We start from the raw sequence: 21950 nt of genomic DNA, 5'->3' as shown, positions 1-21950 counted from the left end.
GCACTTAATCAGTAGAATGAAAATACAAAGAAGTCTCCTCTAAAAGCCTCAGTCATGTAATATTCAGGATTTGTTTTCTCCTTCACTTCACTTACACCCTCTGCATATTTTCCTGCTCCAAAAGAATCCCTTCATTTGCTCTTACAACAGCTTGTTACCACTAGCTCACTTCACACATCCTCTGAACACTTGCAGGTGAGCCCAGACTCACAATTCCTCTGAGCTTATATTTTCTGTCAGGTACTTCTGTGGCAGATATAGCTCAATGATTCTGGAAAAAAAAAAAAGAAAACAACCCAACATGATTTGTTCTCTAAGAAGAAAATGTAAAAGAAAGGTACCGCTAAACATGAGATCAAGAAGCCATGTATGCTAGCTGCTCTTTCAGGAACAAAGGCAGCACTCAGACATGTTTGGTGTGCACTGTTTTAGATTAGCCATTCATTAAAATACTACTAATGTGCGTAATTCAAGGGGAAAAAAATAAATCTATGAATTACAACACTATCTTTCTGGCTGCCAGGCTTCTTGTTACACTGCCACTTAGGGGTTTTTCCACATTTCCCTTTATCTGTTAAACTGCAATTCAGAGGCTATTAACAGTGTTCCAATCGCCTACATTTATTTCACAGGGTTTTTTTATTGTCTTTCTTTTTTTAATCTCAGGTCTACAGCATCCAACCCCATGTTACTATACAGTCTTACATGTGCACCATTTTTAATGGAAAAAAAGCAGGTCTTCCAACGTTCTTATTAACAGTTGCACTGCTTTCTCAGCAAGATTAGTTCATTTTGGTGGAAAGGGAAAATGCAAGAAAAGTACCACTTTTTTTTTTTTTTTTTAAAAAAGAAGTGACAGTTAATAGAGCTTTCTTCTCCTTGCTGCAAAAGTTATTCTTTTATCTCAGCTCCTGGTATCCCTTTTGTTTTTCAGGCTGCTCTACATCAGCATACTTCCATTTTACGTTTAATGGTTCATACTTGTGAGATCTCATCAGCTCATTCTTTCAGCCATGGCTATTTCAGAAAACATGTTTCTTCAAGTTTAGCAAATTGACTACATTCTGTATTCTTATAATAAAATTGCTCGGTATCATCTATCTAAATTACTGCTGGTATTTTGTACTCTCTTAGCACAGCAGATGGAAATTAAAGGTGTAATTTTCACAATAATTCTCCATCACACACAGTCACCAGCCACCTCAAGTTTCTTCTTTAGCTCTTTACACCTAACCAAAGAATAAGCCAAACACAAGAGAGTATCGTTCCAGGCTGCTGAAATGGATTTGTCCCGAAGACTCTACAGACCAAGAATTAACACCCTGAAAAGGCAAGACAGTTTCAGTAACTCAATCGCCTGCTTCATGTTCTTTCACTACTCTTAGTAGATGGGGTGTAAATATATCTTTAACGCAGTCAGCTCCAAGTGGCATTAAAGCCACACTTCTTTAAAGGACAGCCTGAGAACGTTTTGAGGATGAACCACCAAAAAGAATGAAGGAACACCTGTAACATGTAAGCATCCTTGAGCTGATAAGAATCAGCTTCAATGAAGACACTTTGGCAAAGCCTTCAAAATAGACTAGCCAAGTCTACCACAGATGCTACACGTGCTTCACAGTTCACACAGAACTGCATCAAAAACATTTTTGAGATAAACTTTGCACTCATATACCTAACTCCTTAAACACAATATATGTTTAATAAAAGGGCTGAAAACTTAATTTTAAAATGCTCTCCGACAAGAACATTGCTCTCCCCAAAATAAGGCACATTCAAAACACTCTGCTGGCATCTTTGTATTAACATCACCATCAAAACAAGGATTTTGATTCCAAAAGGTGACAAACAGGTGGATGAAGAGCTGTTATCAAATCAACTGATGTGAGCAAAAGAGGAGCTAACTGTCAGCAGCACACCAATGCCAGTTTTTTTATCATACCTGGCAAAGGAGTTGAGAACATTAAAACTATACTTTTAAGCCGCAGGGCACGGCTGGCGTCCGGGGACACCCTGTGACCACAGCATTCAGTGCAGAACGCTGACGGGAGACACGTCCCAGTAGCGCGAGTCCTGGCAGATGGTTTTCCCCAGGGATTTTATTTTTTTGGCACAACGGCACAAGAAATTGAAAACTGGAGACAGACAGCAAGCCGCTAGCACTATAATCCAGCCTGCATGAGAAAGTGCCACCTTTCAGTAACCTGTTCAGCAAGGGAACGGGGCGTGATGGCAGGATGAGAAGATAATTGTGTATCTGAAATAATAATGCACGTTATGGGCAAGTATATGGAGAGTGAAAACTGCAACATTAAATCCAGTGACAGCACCCTGCTTCCTGCGGGCACAGTTTCACTCAGCGGCAGCGTTTCAACTCGTGTTCAAACGAACTACGAAAGTCAAACACGGCTCCTCCGCGCTCCAGGGATTTTGGCACCGGGGTAGGACTCCTGCTCCTCGACATCGCACCTGCTCCCTCGCCTCTCCTCGCTCCGAAAGCCACCCTCGCCCCCGGCAGCCCCGGGGCGGACACCGCACGCCCTGGACGCGGGGGGCAGGTGGACGCTCCCGCCCGAGGCCAGCACGGCTTGTCCGCCCTCGGTGGAGCGCAGGCTCAGCTGAGAGGACACCAAGACGCCCGTCCCCGCTTCCGAGAGACAGAAGTCGTTCATTTAAAACAAGACAAACCCAAACCCCACACACGCGTGAAGTCTCCCTGCTCTGCGGGAGCGGGGCAGGAGCGGGGTGCCCGGCTGACAGCTAACTTCGGAGGCAGGTGCTTGGGGCGGGCAGGCTCGGCCTCTCCCTTGGGGGCCCGGCGGCTTTGCCCCACGCCTCTCCCCACAGGTGAGGCAGGAGACCCCCCGGGGCGGGTCGGTGTGGCCGCCCAGCGCCCGGCCCGGCCTGAGGCGCTCCCGGCACCGGCCACCCCCCGCTCCGCCCAGCCGAGCCGTCGCCCCCCGCCACCGCCCCACTCACCTCGCACGCACAGCAGCGACATGGCACCGGCCGCCGCGCCTCAGCTGCGGCCCCGCCAGCCGCCCCCGGCTCTCCTCATGCCGACCCGCTGCCACACAGGGCGGGCGAGGCGGCGGCGCCGTGAGCGGGGGCGGAGCCGCCCCGCTGAGGGGAGGGGCGGGGCGGGGCGGCGCAGGGCGGGGCACACACCCCCCCGGCCGCGCCGCCATCGCCACCCCGCGGCGGCCGACAGGGGGCGCCGCCGCCCCCCGTCGCCACGGCAACCGGCCGGGCCTCCCGCGGCGCGGGCCCCGCCCCCGAGCCCAGCGCGGGTCGCCGCAGCGGGGCGCGCGGCACGGCCACCATCGCGGCGGGCGCGTTCGCCGCCCGGGGCCGGGGCGGCCCGGGTTGCCGGGGCGGCCCGGGTCGCCGGGGCGTCGTGTGCGGGTGGAAAGGCCCCGGGGACCGCCCGAGGGCGGCGGCAGGCCGCGGGGCAGGCCGGCGGGGACAGGGCCCTGGTCCCCTCCCGCCGCCCGAGCCCGGCTGGGAGGAGGTGTCCGTACCTGAGGAAAGGGAGGGCTGTACTTGGTTGGGGCTTTTTTGGTACTTTGCCTCTTTTTTTTTCTCCTTTTCTCACTTTTGTTTTACTCCGGCCACGTGAGAGAACTTACTGGGTACATAGCATCCCGCCTTGCTGTGAGTTCCATAGCAAGTTGACTCCTTGCGGGAGTCACTCCAGCCATTTGCACGCCGCCCATGCTGCGATGGGCTCTGGTCTATCACCATGAGAAGCTCGACTGCTGCACAGCCACCCATATCCCCCCACGTAGCAAACGCTTTGGGAAGAGCAGGAGCAGGATAAGCAGGTGTGATTACTGTGCCTTAAGTTCTCCCTCCAGCTCCAACGTGCGACCAGCTCCGAGGGTTTCCTGACCCTGATGTGTTTGTGCCGTTAGTAACCCTCAATCCATCTCTCGGCTTGTCTACTCTTTCTCAGGCCCCTGCAAAGTCCTTGCATCCCCATCTGCTGAGAAGGTGTTTCACAGGTCTGCTGCCTGTTGCAGGAAGAACCACTCTTTGGTCTGCCTTGAGCCTGGTTCTAGTGGTTTTCTCTGATGGCCTCTAATGCTTTTAGCACTGCTTCATCCCAACTTATAAATAACCATAACACTGCAGAATGTGCTTCTGGTTCCAAACAGAGGATCCAAGGAGAAACAAATAATTTCTGATATTGAAACTCAACAGCAAAGTGTCATATAATGTGATTGCTATTGCATTAATGTTTAGAATAACTCAAAAGTCTATGCAGAGGGTAGAGGACAAGAGTCCTAGCTGGGTGTTTCAAAGACACAACCAATCTTCCCAAAATTCAGACCTAGACAGGACAGATTTGATTTCTGCCCTGTCCAGCACAGTGTGTTTCACTGCCCTTATGTTTGCTGCACAGAAGTGTATCAGTCAAGGAAATGTGTCAAAAATACACACAAAGCTTCTCTGAGATACCAAGAAGGCCCACTTGAAAGGACAAACCATGATGTTCCTGCAGACAAACAAGCAGGCTGTGCGCTAGAGGTGTTACCAGAGGCAGTCCCAAGGGACTGGGAACACTTCCACTCAGCAGTGTGAATGCGGACTGTCGGTGCAGGGAGCTGCAAGTGCCGGTACGGAGCCAGGTGGGGAAGGAATCTCCTCTTCTTGCCCCTGAACTGGCTTCAGTGCTGCTGAAATGCTGCTAAATTCCTCAAAAGCTCTAGTTTGCTTCTTTATGTGTTATTTAAGTTTAGCAGTGGCAGACTGTAGGGGCTCCAGAACACCAGCCTCTCCATTTTGGCTGTACGTCATCAAAGCCTGCCCCACGTGTGAGCTGGGCACAACGCTGGCTTTTCAGTTAACTTCAGGGGACATTAGTGTTTTGCTCAAAAAAGTCCTTTATTATTTATCTCCCATGTGTCTTAGGGTAGGACGCCAGATACCCAGCCTCTTCAGATCTCCATTGCTCCTCTGCATTCATCAGAGCCTCAGAGCTTTTCATCAGCAAAACGTCTGCTCTGGCGTCCCTGAGCTCTTCTGATGCCTTTCCTTTCCTGTCTTCCTTTGCAGCCTCGTTGCAAATGAAAACCCTTAAACTGTGCATGAGCTAATCTCTGCCATGACCACACAATCCCGTCATGACTGCTCTCCTCCCTTTGCTGGGCCCGTTGCTCTGCCTGTCCTAATTTAAAAATTAAAGCCTTTGAGGCAATGATTGTCACCTACTGTGTCACACAGCACCTGGTACAGCAAGTCAAGTTGCTATCTTGCCCACAGCTTGTAAATGCTACCATAGTACAGAAATTATCTCATCAAGGGCAGATGATGTCATATGCATTTTAAAATCATAGTAATGTGCTATTAGCAAGCACAGCAATCAAGTAAGCATCTTGTAGCTAGGATGAGATATCTTACTACAAGCAGTAACTGTGAAGGCTGGGATTATCATAGATGTTACGAATTCCCTGCAGTTCTGAGGTCTAGTTAGATGCAAGTGTTTTACTAGTCTTTATCTAATCAAAAGAGACCACTTGTATAACTCCTGATTCCCAAATACAGTGGTTACTTGTGTGTCTGCCCACCCCTCCTCTCCTTTCCACTTCAGATAGGCTGGAAAAAGGACCATGCCACTACTGGGAAACTTTTGCAAGGTAGAATTACCCTCTTCTAAATTATGCTTGCTCCTTGAAATCGACTTCCTTATGTTTTCCCAGCTGAAGTAACACTCCCCAAATGCACCTTTCTCTGTTATTTTTTCTAGTTGTTCCTCTGGACATTGTTGTCATAAGTACAAAAATAGTTTAGTGATAAAAAACAGTGCAATAGAAAGAGAAAAAAACCCACCACTTCCTGTGCTGTTCTCAACCTCTTAAACAGGAACAATCTTTCCAGGTCCATTTCTATAAATCCACAAAAGGGAATGCCAGGTTCACAAATACTTAACTACAAGCAAAGCCCCAAATCCTGTTGTAGCAGTGTGGATCTAAATCCTGCAGCTGACGGCGTGCTCTGGTAGCATGGAGAATTTTGCTGAATTAAAGAGGAAAAATACAGTGCAGGGAGCACACTACAGTAACCTTCATACACACGGAAACTATTGTGCCTTTCTGAACAAAGACTGAGGTACTCTGCAAACCCAGAAAGGGGTCATTACTGCCAACTCAAATGTGATACCCAGTTTTCACTCCCTGCAGAGCAAGAATTAATTTTCTCTGGCTACTCAGACCCCAGCCATTGGTCTCGGCTCACCTGCTGTTGGATAGGAAAGTAATAAATGGGTGATCCTCCACTCACTGCAGCTTGCCAGCTGTTTTATACCTGCCTATTTGCTATAGTTTCCCTGTTCAGAGAGCAATACTGCAGCTATATTTGCGGTCTAAGTAAACTGTGTTTTCTTCTTCTCTTCTTGTTCTTCTGCCTTTTTTGAGTTTTGTATTTCTGCCGCTGGAGAATGGATCAAGATGAAACTTGGCGTGTAGCAAACACACATGGGCTTTATTTTAAATCAAAGGGTTTAGAGCTGTTAAACCATTTTTCTGTTATGCAACTGACAAAAAAAAATCATCTCAGACCTGGCTTTTGGGGCTAAGCTCTAAAGATAAGGAAAAAAAGCTTTTCATTTACCCTATGACATTTGGCAGGAATTGAGTGCTGAATATAGACTAAGCAGTTGATTGATATTCTGATATTGGGAAGCAGCCCTCAGATTTGACTGTAAAGGTGACAGGCTATTGAAATGGCTTTCACTGGTATTTCTGCTCTATTTGTGTACTAATAAAATGTAACATTTGCAGAAGAGCTAGGGGATCACAGGATCTTTTTCACAACACTGCGTGGTGTCTTACCTGTGTGCGGGAGCCATTTCAATAGCATCTTGCAGTGTAGCTTTCTCTGGAGTGGATCGCAACCGTTAATCAGTGCAGTAGCTGAAGAACACCACATACATGTACTGAAACTTGCAGGGAAGCAGCCTGCAATCCTCTCAGTTATATGTAAACCAGAATGCTGGTTTTAACACTCCAAAATGCTCAAACAGGATGATACCTGTGAAATTTTAAATGTCTGGGGCATTTTCTTTCCAGTGTCCCGGTCTTGACTTTTCCTAAAGATTGGCAACATCTGGAAGTGACAGTGGTCTGGCAATTTAAGGCATTAACTGGTGGCTTAATTTTAATTCCTTCTTGAATCAGAGACTCTCCAACTGTCCTGTTCAACCTGCCACCATGCCATCGAAGTCCCTGCACTGAGGCTTTCTTTTCGGCATGCTCAGGAACTCTGCAGCCATTTAGCTCTCCTCCCTCGATAGCATGGGCACTTGGGTAGGGTTTAGTCTTTGTGCCTTAATTTCCCATCCACAAAATGGAGGTTGTGATAATTCTTTAAGGAAGGAGGCATAAAAGATAAGGGGTGTCCTGATTGTAAATACATTAGCAATGGTGAGATGCTTGGACACTGTCACCACATAGCCATTTAAGACAGACAGCACAAAGAGATCTGCCAGCTTTTAGATTACAAAAACATGTTCAAAAGGCTGGAGAGGCGAGAAGCATCCTTTCATCTCAGGGAAAAAACCCTCTGCATAAGAGGGCAGCTTCCATGGGAACTGACCTTTCAATTACAGCTGCTCTGCAGACAAGTCTTGCAACTGCTCACGCTGGAGTCCATAGGACTGAACCCATTTCTCATGCAATTATCCCAAGCATCCCAAACACAGCATTTCTTGTTCATATCGGGTCACTTTGCCCTTGAGCAATACAGTGGGATTGCACTGCAGCCTACACCCAGGGCTACACACGTGCAGCGTGGGATCTCTGTCTGTCCAAGCAGTGAGCAGCAAAGCCGGCAACACAAGGTCTGTGTAAAATATAGATCCTGACAGGGGATATTTTCCCAGGACCTGATCATGCATGCTAGGACTGATTCTCTCTGCTAGTGATCCCTCACTTGGCCAGCATGGACACTGCCACTATTGCTGCTCCCCCAAAAGCACGTGCCGTGACATATCCATGAGCTGAAGGATGTTCAGGTGCTCTGAAAGTCTCTGCCTTAGACTGAAGTTATGTTTCTGATCAGCAGAAATACTGTCCTTTGAGCAATATTTATTCTTGGCTATGTTTTATCCTCAGCTATCTCTCCCTCGACACATACCTGCCGTCTGGCAGTCAGGAGCTAGGGACGTGGGGACACGGGACTGAAGAGACCTCTGGGTCAGAAGCCCTGCCCCTGCAGTCACACTGCCTCTTTTCCCCAGCCCTGTCTCTTTCACAAACAGCTTGGGGGCTCGCTCTGGTACTTTACAGGAACCCCTCAGCACCCACCATCTCCAACATACTCATGTTGTTCATCCCTCTGCCAGCTTCACCTTTCAGCTAAAATAGCATTTCTTTCTTCCTAGTATTTACCCATGAGACAGTAACCCCGTCCCCTCTCTAATTTTGCGTTGCCAGCCTTAAAAAAGGCATCTTTTCTGAGTCGTCCAGAGATCACTGGCTCTGACTGTCTGATTTCTGTTTTGCAGCTCTTTCTGTTTGAGTTAACAGTTCTCAAGTATGGATGGCACGTATTGTGCACAGCAGGTCACATCAGGATCAGGCCAGTATTTCCTGACGCTGATGCCTCAGATTAGCTACGCAGATCCATGGAGTTCCGTGGGATGACCACCTTCAGATTTAATAGGAACAGGTGACACCCATTCTGATATTCCATATTCCACTTTGGTCGGATTCATATTTAAGTTGAGCCATGGCTTTCCTATTACAAAGGCAGGGAATAACTATTTTATTTTAAATAAATCAGATATTTTTCCTTTCCAAGAGGAGTCACTTTTAACTTGGCAAGGTGCAAAAACCCTCACTCCAGCCAGGCTTGTTTCCTGCCTTACAGCCTCAGTTTCTGTTCCGTTCACATTAACAGACATTTGGGGAGTGCAGAAGGTTATTCTTCAATAGAGAAGCCTAGGGGGGTAGCTGTTCTCTTGCTTTGGTAGTTTTTCTTCATTGAAGAGGAACATTTGTCAGAGATAAAAGAGGAGCTATTTGTCAAAGTTAGAGTTGTCAGCAAATACAGCTGAAGCGATGAGGAAGAAGCACTGTGAGACTGCAAAGGACCCTTCTGTCTGCTTGACCTGCTTCACCATCCCAAGACCACAGTCAAAAGCCATAGAGTCAGTTACTTGCTAGCAAAGAGCATCACAGGTGTAAGGAAAATCGTGTTACCCCTTGGGGATACTGCATCCCTCTGGCTTTGCTGTGGAGCAGCTGGACAGAGTTCCTCCCCTCCGGTGTGATTTCCTGTCAGTGTGTGTCTGTTACCTGAGAGCAGCAGGGAGAGAAGGGGGGGCTTCTACATGAAAACAAAAAATGCCTCGGTAAGACCCATGAAGAATACGGGAGGGCATTTAACTGTGTTTATGAGCAACATGGGTTTTGTCAGGGGATTTTAATAGTGCTCTTGTAAAATTACTTTCTAGAGCAATAAAGTACACTGCAGGGAAAGGCCAACCTCCCACAGTCTACTAGAGCCACCAACCCTCTAGAAGTGGCCAAGTGACTGACATTTCCTATGCAAACAGGCTGTTTAACCTTCCGGCTAAGTTGTTCCACAGGCACCCGAGCCCAAACGGCGTGCGTGTGTACCGTGCCTTCCTGCTACGTGAAGAACAGGGGAAAGCAGGCAGGCAGGCAGGCAGGCAGGCTTGCCCTCCCCCGGGCACACACATCAAGCTCTCAGAGCTGCGATAGCAGAATAAAAGCCCTGTTGTGAACACTTTCTGCCACCAGCCTCCTCAGGGGTGTGCAGAAAGCAAGCATTTCGCAACTCTGTCCTCCCTGGTTTACCCAGGAGTCTCTCTAGTTCACATTTTGACTCCCCTTTTTGTCCCTCTTTCCAAAGGATTTAGAAAAATCCTTTTCCAAAGAATTTAAAATGCAAATATAAGAGAAGCTTATCTATTTCATTAAATGCCCATGCAATGCCTAGCACTCTGCTGCTGATTGTTGCGGTTTAAGACAAGCAGTAAGTAATAATTAGGAAACATCTCACTGTCCAGATGGTAATTTTTCCCATTCCTCCCTCACATCCCCTTTTTTATACAACAAAAATAAAAATTAAGGACTCTCCAGATTTTACTTACTTGTGTCCACAACACAGCCTGCCTGGCAGCTGCAGGGCACAGTTTCCTTAATAACAGAGCAAGCTGCAGGTGAAGATAAGATGCATGATGTAGCATAACAGCCTGAAAGCTGTTGTTTTTATGGACCATAACTCTTTATTACTGATAAGTGTGTGTTGCTGACCTTCACCTTGTATCCCTAGTGGTAGGTCTCAGAGGGTGGGTTTTGAAAGAATAACAAAAATAGACGATCCTCTTGAAATCTTCCCAAGCAATGCCTTGAATAACATCTGTTTGAATAGGATGAGTATCATTTAGGGACTATTTGTACTGTTTGCTGCATCTTTGAATGAAATAAATTGATAAAAAGCAAATACAAAAGCAAAATTCAAAACTGTAGCTTACAATCCCAGATTTCCTCTGTTTCTTGGGTTGGGTATTATCATTTTGTGTTGTAGCCAGAACAGACACCATTCACGAGCTCTTTGAGTCTCTCCCAAGAGTTGAGGATAAAAAGAAGTAAACTTAAAAAAGGAGGAAAATACTACTCTTCCAACTTTCTTTTCTATCATAAAACAACAAAAAAGGGCAATAAGCCTTTGCTCTATGCTAATGGAAACCCAGCCTAGCTGGTTACATAAAATTGCTTAGGAAAATCAGCAAAGGTTGGAGAGAAATAGCCTGGCACAGATACGGTTGTTTAAATATTGGGGCTGTGGTAAGGGGTCTCAAGGTCGAGGTTTGCCTGGGCAGCAAGCTGTGAAAGCTGAGGAGTGAGGAGTCCCCAGTTACTAGATTACTAGAGCCAGCCCCATGGGGATCTCTTCTGTGGGTCACTGGGGCAGGCAGCCCTGAGCCTTGCCATAGTGCTTGGTACCCTCTGCAATACACCATGATACAACAGCCATCTCTCAGCTCACCTGGGAGACTTGTCCGAACCCACCCAAAGGGAAGGAGCAGGGGCCACCAACACCTCCAGCCCCCATCTCCACCCTGCATTACCCCAGGGCTGTCATTTTCCTCCCTGCTTCTCTTCTTTCTCATCTCTTCCCATCTGCCTGGGAAGGGCTTAGCTGAAGCATCTCTCAGAGCCTACAACCAGAGCATGGCTGCAGGCAGCGCCTTCAACAGCCTGATGCTGGCACGAGTTTGCCAGGTCTCACCTTAAGCAAGTAACTGGTGTTTCTTACTGAGGAAAGGGACACAGAAGCAAAACAATCCTGGAGAAGAAGGCATTGACAGAGTAATGCCACTGAGATCAGGTCAGGTGCAGCGGTGGAAAGCAGGGTGGTGTAGGAGGGGCTGGAGAGCAGCTCGGGTCTAGCCTCCCATCACCTATGGGAAATGAACTTCCCTGGTCTGCTGAGGTGCCATTCCCTGTCCCCATTTGTGTAGTTTCTCACATCTGGGCACTGAAACCACACAGCCTGTAGTGACATCCATCAGTACGAGCTGATAGGATCATGACAGGGATGCCCAGGAGAAGGTTAAATTAGGGCCCACCCATCTGGACCAAAACCTGCCCCTGCCAATTAATAGTTGGGGCGTCTAAGACCTGGCAGGAAGCAGAGGTGGGTGTCTAATTTCTAGAAATAAGAAGCCATGAAGAAGCAGCCTACCTGAAATTACATTTGCTTAGCCCAGCGCATTTTGGGGCAGTACCAGGCATGCTTTCTGCCCTTTTACACTTTCTGCTAGGTGTATAAAGCCAAGATCTCGAGTGCGTGCAGTCACTACAGACCCTACAACCCTTTCCTTAGGGTACTGCTCTTAGTCCCAGCATCCTGGCCAAATTCCAGTTGGGTGATTAGACCATGATTAGGTAACTGCTTGCATATGCCATTCCTCTGCCCTAGGGAGCCTGGCTCTAAATTATTTGCTGCTTTCAGGACTTCTAGTCATTAGCAAGGCTCTTTCCCTTGCCAGTGGGAGACTAAATGCTGGCAGAGCTTGGGGAATGGCTCCACTGTACATGGCCTGCCTGTAGGATGGGTATTGCCTGGGTGGCTTGGATATTGCCTGTGGTAGTCGGAGGTCCTCCTGCCATTTGGGGAGGTGCTGATGTGAGCCTGCTCATAGAGCTGAGGTGTGAGCAGTAAGACCCCAAACTGGGAAAATTAACCCAGTGTCATTGTTATGCTTAGTGGGTAGGAAAGAAACAGATTGGCAGAGTCATTTACATGTGCTAGGGATCATTTTGTGGTTTGCAGATTGAAATTCTTAATGGCACTCGTTACAAGTTGTTTGCTTCCAGATGCTGTTTGCTTTCATGTTCAGAGCTACACACATTAACATAGAAAATTCTGCTTGGAAAAATGTTGAGTACTGGCAACCGCACAAATCTAGAAAAAGTCAGCATCCAAAATGCAGGAAATTTCAGGCAGATACCATAATTTTGTGCTGTCTTTTGATCCTTAATTGCTAGCCGTTTATCTCCCATGGGATATTTGTGTACATACATACTAAACTGCTGTGGCTCACAAAGATACTGGGTAAAGAGATTTTTGCTTCTATCACAGGATCTTTTAGCTGTCATCTGCCTCTTCTACCCAGCAATTCCCCTCTAGTCTGCAGCTCTCATCCAGCCAACTATCACCTCCTGTTCCCATCTGGTGACACCGGTGCTGTCTTCTGCATTCAGAAGCTCCTTAAAGCCAAGCCTTGGCTGACACATCCACAGCGAAAGGCCCAGTTCCTCAGGCTGAATACAGCCTGCAGCATCCATGGCAAGCTTGACTGCAAAAAGCCAGATATTCTGGCACCAGGACGCCCTACAGAGACAACACAGATGTAGAAGAAAAGCATCCCTATTTGAATCCACCTTCCCATACGGCAGCCAAGTTTCTCTAGAGGTCCCCCATGAAACTACCAAGCAGCTCAAGTCCTGCTTTTATGTGCGAAGATCTGCTAAGACAGCATCCAGCAGCAACAAAGCACATGTTTCCCTGAAGGTTTTAGTGCAGAGGCTGGAAGTACCGAGGAGCCTTGTAGGTCAAACCTAATGTGTTTCTTCGGGGTTGTTTGTAATCTGAGGATTTACCAGAAAACTGCCCAGTTTTCCTGTTATTTAGGGAAAGTTTTTCCCTGTGACCTCACCAATTTAGCGCTGACAGAGTGAGTTTCTACAGACCAAAATCTCTAACTGCAGGATGCTGTGAAGGCAACATGAATGCCCCTTAGGTACTAAGTTTTAGTACTAATTACATCTGCATGTGGGGATGGAGGAGCTGGCATCTGTACCCTGTTTCCACTTTCTGGAAGGAAGAGCAGAGCTTTTCTAGCGCTTTAGGTGTGTGTTGGACCATCAGCCAAACCATGAGCCCTTCCCAACAGCAGGGAAAAGGGGGTTGCAATGCTCGCCAGAGTCTCCAGCCAAGAGCCGAGCCGGCAGCACAGCTGGGAGCCAGCAGCTCTCTCGCAGAAGCAGACCAAGACAAAGAAACTTTCCCTTCGCATGCAACGGTTTCTCTAAACTCATCCTTGCACCTTCCTCCAAGGCCACCGGCGCTGAATGCTCTCAGCCTCATTATTTCTACATTTTTGTGTGTTCATGCAGCCACACGGGCAGGTTTAGCCATTTCCCGAGGATATTTTCTAGCCCCTTCTTGGTCCTGCTGCTGTCCTGATGCCGTGTTAAAGGGTGAGCCGGTGCTTTGTCCTCCCTGATTTGTCACCGCTGGGTCATTGACCAAGTTTTTCTCCTGGAGACCCTGTTTTCCTTCAGATTCTGTGTCCTGTGTCCTGACTGGTCATTCCCTCGGAGTGTCCTTTGGAGGAGGCATCCCCCTGGGCTTTCTGTGAGATTCCCTCTGGGTCAGGATTTAGCTGGGCAATTGCAGGTGTCTGCAGCCTGGGTGTCTGTCTCTGAGCTCTTCCCACTGTGTCCCTCTTTATAATCCGTGGAAACGCTTCTTGGGAACAGTTCCCTTCACCCTCAAATACATATTCAAACTAGGTTAGATGCCCCAAAAGTACCTATTTTTCTCTACTGACTGTAAAGGGAGCCTGGGAACCTTAGCTCGGAAGAAGGAAAATGTCAGATGAGATGAATCTAATGCTTTATTTCTGAATATGGGCACTAGCTCATACAGCTCCATGCTGGGGACTGAGATCTGCTTCTCTGTCCCAGACCCAGCTTTCTTTGTCCAAAGCGAACCTCAAACTGCCACAGTTTTCTCCTCACAGATGCATCCCAGGGCCTCAAGTTCAACTTGGCTAGAACAAAGCTTTTCACATTCATCAAGTCTTTCCATCGTGGGGTACAAAATTATTACCTTGCCAGTTTTTCAGGCCATAACCAATATGTCGTCTTCAAACCAGGTCCTTCTCCACACCAAGGTCTTGCAGAGCCTTTCAGCAGAACATCTCTGATCTTTCCCCACTCCCTGGCAGGAAGGAGTCTCATCAAAGCTCCCATCAGAGCTATTCTCAACTGTGCAGCAAAGGCCCTTTTCCCGGCCAAATGTTGGACCCATCTGGCTGACACAGTCCTAAAGAGAAACCACATGAACCTGCTGCGTTTGTCATCCAGCTCTCCCAGTTCTCCATTGTCCACCTGTCTTCATCTCTAAGGTCTTCAGCATCCCTCCACACTCATCTTGCAATGCTCCCAAAATGTGAGCTGACTGGTTGGCTCAGCTAGCGTGCTCAGATCCGTGCGACGTTGGCTGACTTTGTTTTTCCTCAGTGCCCCTTGGCATTGTCTCTACCTGCTGCTGTGCTTCAGATTGCAACCTCTCAGAGACAGGCTTGTCTTTTTCTTGTGAGCTTGCACAACAGCCGCTGAGGTACAGCCCCTCTGGAGCAGGTTGTTGCTGCAATAACTCAGACCGCAAGGACTGAAATACACTCTTTGCCTGATTAAATCTGAATGGGGATTAGTAATGGAGGAGGAAAGGGCTGCAACGTTAATTCATGAACATTATCCTCTTTCCTTCCCTCACCCATTCGGCAGCAAAGTGGATGGGCGGCTGCAGAGCAGCACTTATATGAGATCCATGCACCCCTGTGCCCCCCTGTGTGTTTATTCCAGCTGCAGCTGGTGGAGATAAAACTCAAGAGCCAGCCCTGCTGGGGCGAGAAGCCAGCTTCTGGAAATAGCTTGTCCCTGTGGAGCATGTTCAGATAGCACAGCCTGGGGACGGGTACCCCAAAAGTAGCCAAGTGCCTCCCACCGCAGCGCAGCCACCTGCACCCCAAATGAGATAGCTGCGATCTCTTCCTGACCTGGCCCTTGGGCTTTCACACCAGAGAGCTTTGCTGATGAAAGGTACCCTGTTTGTACCCTTTTGCCTCCACAGGATGGATATGGTGGCCAAAGGACTCACTTAATGGCATAAGCCGCATCAGCAGGTGGCATATATCAGCACTAGGTCACATTTGGCGTGTATTTTTTTCCCCTCTGAACTAAAATCAAACCAGCTTTGCTAGTGGAGCTTTTTTTTTTTTTTGTGGATCTAAGCTTGAAAGACACAGAGGCAGGTCCTCTGGGCTGGAAATTGCTGCAGAGAGCCCGAAAACACTTCCCATCCATTGCTCTCACTGCCAGCATTGCTGCAGCATCCTCCACCAGCACAGCGCAAAGCCCACAGGTGAGAGGGCTTTGCTCAGCCCCCGGCCACCCTCACGCCTCTCCAGCATGGCGCTGGGGATCTGCACCCTGGCAGATGCTTCCCTGGGACGGGGACAGCCGTGGTTCTCAGAGGCAGGGGCCGAGGCTCCTGCCTGCCCCGTGGCCGTGACCTCGTTTGCTTGCACACTCGCCTGCGCAGAGCCGGCGAGGCTCATCCGGGGAGCCCCGCGCGGGCAGCTGGCAGGGATTTTTGCATCGTTTAATTCTCAATCCTCCCAAGAGCCTGCTGAGGGATTGAATGCGTTCACTGAAATGAAGGGCAGGCATGAGGGGCAGAGCTGGGCACCGGGAGCTGCAAGGGCCCAGCGAGAGCGGTTTATTCCCAAACGTCCCTTTGAGTGGGAGAAGCTAAGACAGAAATACCAGCCAGAGTGGGCGTTTCTCTGGCCAGCAAACCAGTGGCACAGCCAGACCTGGCAGCTCCCGTCCTGCCTGCAAGCAGCACACTGAAACCTGAGGGAGGGTCCCAGCCCAGCGCATGCAGAGGTGACAGGACACAGGCAGCTGTGGTTTGGGATGGGACGGTTTGTCCTCCCTGCTACCTGCTGCCCCCCAAGCACAGAGATGCCTGTGCTGTGGTCCTGGATGTGTTCGCATATCCGAGCACGGAGAGCAGTTGTACGCAGGCAGATGCTCAGACAGGGTTTTTCTGGATGCCGACAGGCACGCTGGCAGCTAGCGCAGCCCCTGCTTCAGGTCTGCCCCTCTGCTCCATGGGCTCCTTCCGACCTGCTTTCCTCTGCAGATGCAGATGCAGCTGTGCTTAAGAGGCACAGAGGGGAAGATCAACTGTTCGGTGAGATGTCTTTCTGCCAGAGTTTCCTACCAAAGTGGGAGCAGTCCCTACCCCCAAAAAATTGGTTTTAAGACAAAGGTGCAGTGCCTAGAGAGCAGGGTCCTGCAATGACAGGAAAGGTTGGGGGGTGCCCAGCTCCCAGCCTTAGGTAGTCAAGGCCCAGGTTATGGCGATAACAAGGGGGTAAACAAGTCTGGCATGAGATTCGACTATAAATCCAAAGGAAACGCTAGCTGGTGAAGACCTCTAACAAGGTCTGTCACATCAGCAGTGTTCTCATGTGTCCCCATTACAGATGAACAAACAGGAGATGGGAAAGGGCGCACATCAAGATGGAGCCGGTCCAGCAATGTGGGCACACACAGCAGCTTTGGCTGCTTGGGGGACACGGGTAAACCCCAAGCCTGAGCCAGGCACCACGAGGAAGGTCTGCTGAATTATCCCATGGCAGGAGCTTTGCAGCTCTTCTTGTTCTTACAAAAACACACCTGCACAGCATGCATAGATGGATGGAAGGAAGAAATGGGAGCCTGCCATGCCTCCTCATGGCTGTCTCATTGAACTTATCCATAGGGAATCTCAGGCACAAACCAGCCTCTGACCTGCAACAGGCAGAGGGAAACAGCAGGACATGGGAATATGGTGAACCCCAAGAAGTGAAACCAGATGCCAAAGAACCAGATTCCCCACAGCATCATGACTTTGTAAAAACACCTCTCCATCCCTTTGCTGGAGGTGCACGGCCACATCAGGGTGAGAAGCCTGTGAGCACTTTTAATGCATCCTAACACCCCCACCTTGGGCTGGTCATTGCAGACCCCAGGGTGTCCCTGCTCCCCACAAGGGCAGAGAAGAGCCCATCATTCCCCATTGCTTTGCTGGCTCGTTTCCCTCATTCCTGCATTGCTCCTTCTTGCTCAGAAAGGCCCTGAAAGAAGGGTCTGGTAGCAGCCATGTACCTGGTGTGGCCTCACCCCGAGCCCTCTCTAGCCCAGGAGCTGCTGGACTGGAGCCCGCCGGCATGTCCCGTGTCCCCAGATCCCCTCGCAGAGGGAAGGTGCAGCAGAGCCAGGACAGCCGAGGTGCACCCCATGGGTGCCCACGGGCAGGGCTGCCCCATGCCTTGGGGGCCTCACTGCCACGCATCTGAGCTGAGAGTGCCCAGGGGCCCTCCCTCCTCCAGAGGACGGGCTGTATGGGTGCAAGCCCCGGGCTTTGCCCGGCTGCCCCCGCAGCCCTCCTCCGAGGACATGTCAGCTCTGGTACGAGACAGGCACTTGCCTGGGTCTTGCACCGACCTGCTGGGCTCCTCTGCAAGGCTTCCCGCTGCTGGCAGGGGACAGGCTCCGATTTGTGCCACCGCGGCCAGCGTGGCCAACTGACCCAAGTGCCCGGTGGGGCTGCCTCCTGCAGCAGGGCTTGCCCCTCCCGTAACGCCGATCCGCGGCAGGGCGAGGGCTGCACCCTGCGGAGGACGCGCACCCCAAGTCTGCGGGGACAGGGGCCACCCTGGCAGGTCATGGCAGGGCCCAGCTCCCCCCAAAAGGTGCCGGTCATGGCCCTGCTGAAAATAAGCTGGGCTGGGCTGCCACCTTGTGCCAACAGGCAGCATCCACTGACCAAGCCAGGCATGGAAAGGGATTTTTCCATCACCCCAAATTTTCAGTGACCGAAATGGGGATATACCCCCAGGCCTCCGTTTCCGGACGAACCCCACAGAGCTCAGCAGGCAGCGGGGAAGGGGCTTTGCTGTCCCTCCACGCAGCACAGCCCTGGAGCCGTCTTCACACACAACCCGGGGTTCAAAAATCCTTTATCTGTGCAAAGCTCAGCCCTGCCGCCCAGCAGCCGTGTCCTCCGGGAAATGCCCGGGAAATGCTGGAGGAGGGAGCGCAGCACCCCAGGCGTGGGGTGCGGGATCCCTGGGAGTGCTCCGAGTCGCAGAGCTTGGTGGAAGGGCTCAGCTCTGAACACCGAGCGTGGCCAGGGAGAAATGACAAAATTTAGGTGCAGGCAGGTACCCGCAGTGAGTGGGCAGCCTTGGGCCCTGGGGCAGCCTGCAGCGGTGGGAGGCATTTCTGGGTGGCCCCAGCCTCCACCGCCGCACCAAGGTGACGCCAAGGGGACCTTCGCTTTCTGCTATCAGCCCTGGCTCGCACACTTGGCATCGGTGAAGGCTGCCGGCACGGCCAGGGAGCCAGCAGCAAGGCCGAGACGTCACTGCGTGGCTCCGGGCAGCCCTGGCACGCACCAGCCCCAGCACAGCCCACACAGGCTGGCTGCCTGGGGCCGATGCTATCTGCGTGGGTAAATGGAGTTTATCAGTTCCTCCCTTTTTTTTTTTTTGTTGTTTTTTTTCCAAGGCAGGCACAAAGGAAAGGAAACATTTCTGCAGGGAAGCTGCAGCAGGAGAAGCTCAGGGACCCATTTCCATGCTCAATGCTGGGGCATGGCACATCTCTCCCCAGGCCCGCCCGGACCGGTGGCATCCTCTCTGGAGCCCACCCCTGGTGCCATCCTAAAGCCACAGCCTGTCCCCCAGCTCCCCAGCTGCGGGTCAGAGCAGAGGGCTGTTAAGTGAAGTCAAATTGGCTGTGGCAATGGGTGACCCCAAGGGCTGAAGTGGCAGCAGGGGAAAGTTTGTGTGTCCAACAGCGAGGGGTGAGTGGGGATTATGTCCCTGGTGCTGAGCAGGCACGTACCGTCCCCACGTGTTGTTCCAGCACTGGATATGGGGTGGCAGCGGGGCACCCCCCGAGCACTGCTGGCAGGGACAGGCAGGGACATCCCCAGCTTGACCTCTTGCTCAGAGCAGGACGTAACCAACACGCCATCAGATCTGCTGTGGCTTTGTGCTGCAAACCCCCAGGCCTGGAGATCCCTCCTCTGGGTACCTGCCCGGGGCTGCACATCTCCCTTGCCAAAACTCTTCCTGCTGAGCATCCTCAGCCTGCCAACCTGCAGCCCTCACCCCTCGTTGTACCATCTGCCAGCAGCTCCAGGATGGACCTCTTGAGTGTTGCCCACAGCCAAGACCCCTGTTTGGCTCTGGGAAGCCCCTCAGACACAAAGCAGCAGTGAAGTGTGGTGGCTAAAGCACTGAATTAATGACCTGCACCCAGCTGCGTAGCCTGCAAGGCCCCTTTTTGCTCCTCGGTGCCTAAGTCCCCCCGTGGTCCCATGGCGGTCACAATGCTGCCGTCCTCTGCAAGGTGCCGGGAGACAGCTGATGGGAGAGAGGCAACACTGGAGCTATGAGGGTTGCGTGGGGTTTGGGAAGAAGACAGCAGCCCAGCCTGACCCTACCACCGCGGCTCATTAAAGTGGTATCAGATCCAGCTTTCCTCAGCAGTGCTGTCACCCCCCTCCCTTTCCCAGCAGGGCTCTGAATCTCAGCAAACAGCCCCAGTTCGGGACGAGGCATCAGTGGCCACCGGGGCAGTGACTTCGGCTGAGTTGTGACTGCGAGCCCCACTCCAAGCCACGCAGGGAGGGATTGCCGCAGTGCCGGCAGGGAAAGCCACCCCTACCCCCGAGAGGCGGAGGGCTCCTCCAGCAGGAAACTCTCCGAGTGTGATTCATATCTCCAGTTTTACAGCCGTTTCGGTCGAACAGGTAAACCAAGCACGTTGCTGGGAACAGGTTCCAGCAGGGGAAAGTCCTGTGGCAGCAGCCCACGCTCCCCTGGGGACGTCCCCTGGCTCTGGCATGGCACTGTGGGGCACCGGGGTGCATCCCCTTGAGACAGCCATGGGGAAAGAGAGGCAGGGTTTGGCCTCACTCTCCTCCATTGCTAACTGCGGGGAGGATGATAAGTGTGAAAACCCCAGGAGGCAACGCTGCAGGAGCCAAGGTCTCTCCGCAGCATGCGGAGGGCTGAGGCTGCAAGAGAGAGAAAAGCCAAAGCCCTTTTGCGGCAGCGTGATGAAGAGATGCCTGCACGGCACGCCATTAAGAGGGGAAGTGGCACCCAACGCTCCTCTCGCACGCCTGCCCCTTGGGCTTTCTCCATCTCCTCTGCCAGCTGGGATGAGGCCATGAGTCACCGCGGGGTGCCCGGTCCAGCCCTGCCGCCGCTCCGCACCGCGCCGGCCCGGCCCGGCTTGCCAGGGGCCCCCGAACAACGTGACAGCGGATTCCCACCGGCTTCCTCCAAGGGCCTTTTAAAATTCCCTGCAGCCTCTCCCTGGCAGGGCTCCAGGTCTTTCCGGGCTCGTTTCTGCACTCGGGTCCTTTATTGCTTTACCTACACGGACTTGGATCGGGCGTGCGTAGCATGGGCCAGCCTGCCGGCGCAGGCAGCGTGTGGGCAATGCGGGGGGTGGCATCACCCCTCTGGAGGCACATCTCGCCCCATCAGCTTTGGGAGATGGTGTGCTTGCTTTTCGAAGGTGCTTTTGCGATTGCGAAACCCGCCCACACCAACAAAACGAGCATGTGCATGGGGACGTCACCCTTCCGTGATGAAAACTATTAAATTAAATTAAAACTGCGGCAGGAGCCTTGCTGGTGTCAGCTCCTCAGCCTGCTGGAGCTCGGCACCCGGCAGCCTTTCCGGCAGGAACAGCCAGCCTGGCAGACAGGCTGAGCGGTCCCAGCCCGTGGGCCGGCCGGTCGGGGCAGCGCTGGCAGCTCCGGGAGGGAACTAACCCAGCGATGAACTCACTGGCACCCAGTCACCTCGCCAGCGCACCCTTCAAAGGGAAGCCCCGCAGGCAGCAGAGCTCATCGTGGAAGGACGTCGTTCCACCGCGCACTGCCCGGGACACCTCATCTTCCTGGGGAAACACCCTCCTCCCGGCCCTCCCGGCAGGCGAGCCTCTGGAAGGTGGCCAGCCATGGTGCAGAGCCCTGCTTCATGTGTTTAAACCTCCCTGCTTGCCTTCACCCGACTCTTGTAAAGTCCTTTGCAGGTCCCCAGGGTTTGCAGGGAGTGGAAGAAGCCCACTCCTGGCAAGCCCCGGGCGGGCTGTCCCTCTGCAAGGCAGCAGTACGGCTCGTGCAGTAACTTTCCCCCCATCCCCATCCCCTCCAAGCCTCTGGAGGTTTTCTAGACGCTCTCTGAACCACCTCCGTCTTCTGCCTGCGTTACTGTTTCCCCATCAAACGGCCATGGTGGAGGTCCTGCCCTGCGCCCAGGAGGAGCCGGAGCACCCTGACCCCACCCAGCCTGTTGAAAGGAGCTTTTACGTCCTGCTCCTTAAACCTGTTTCTGGAACAAGACTGTGTTTTAAAAATCAGGGGAGGTTGCTAAGGGACAGTGTGCTCAGCAGGGACATCGCTCACAAACCCTCAGCACTCAAAAGCAGGAGGTAAATAACTTGGGATATTATTAATCCTTCGCTGCCCACACAATAAACAGAAATGTATTATTCTTGTCAAGGACAAAGGAGCCCATATTTCGCCACAGCCGAGGAGCTGAA

At 51.5% G+C, this 21950-nt stretch overlaps 2 protein-coding genes across 2 annotated transcripts in view; one reads left to right on the top strand and one right to left on the bottom strand.

Annotated features, from left to right (window-relative positions):
* Positions 1-3095, bottom strand: part of UNC13B (unc-13 homolog B) — a 221834-nt gene extending 218739 nt beyond the window's left edge. Inside the window, exon 1 of the mRNA XM_075488247.1 lies at positions 2980-3095. Within this exon, the coding sequence (XP_075344362.1) occupies positions 2980-3001 (22 nt within the window). The 5' untranslated portion in view covers positions 3002-3095. The remainder of the gene's footprint in view (positions 1-2979) is intronic.
* PIGO (phosphatidylinositol glycan anchor biosynthesis class O) overlaps positions 1-21950 on the top strand; it is a 500143-nt gene that overhangs the window by 411701 nt on the left and 66492 nt on the right. The gene's annotated exons all lie outside the window — the stretch shown is intronic.

The sequence above is a fragment of the Mycteria americana genome, chromosome Z (assembly GCF_035582795.1).
Source record: "Mycteria americana isolate JAX WOST 10 ecotype Jacksonville Zoo and Gardens chromosome Z, USCA_MyAme_1.0, whole genome shotgun sequence".
Taxonomy (NCBI): domain Eukaryota; kingdom Metazoa; phylum Chordata; class Aves; order Ciconiiformes; family Ciconiidae; genus Mycteria; species Mycteria americana.
This window is presented reverse-complemented; position numbering and strand designations above follow the sequence as displayed.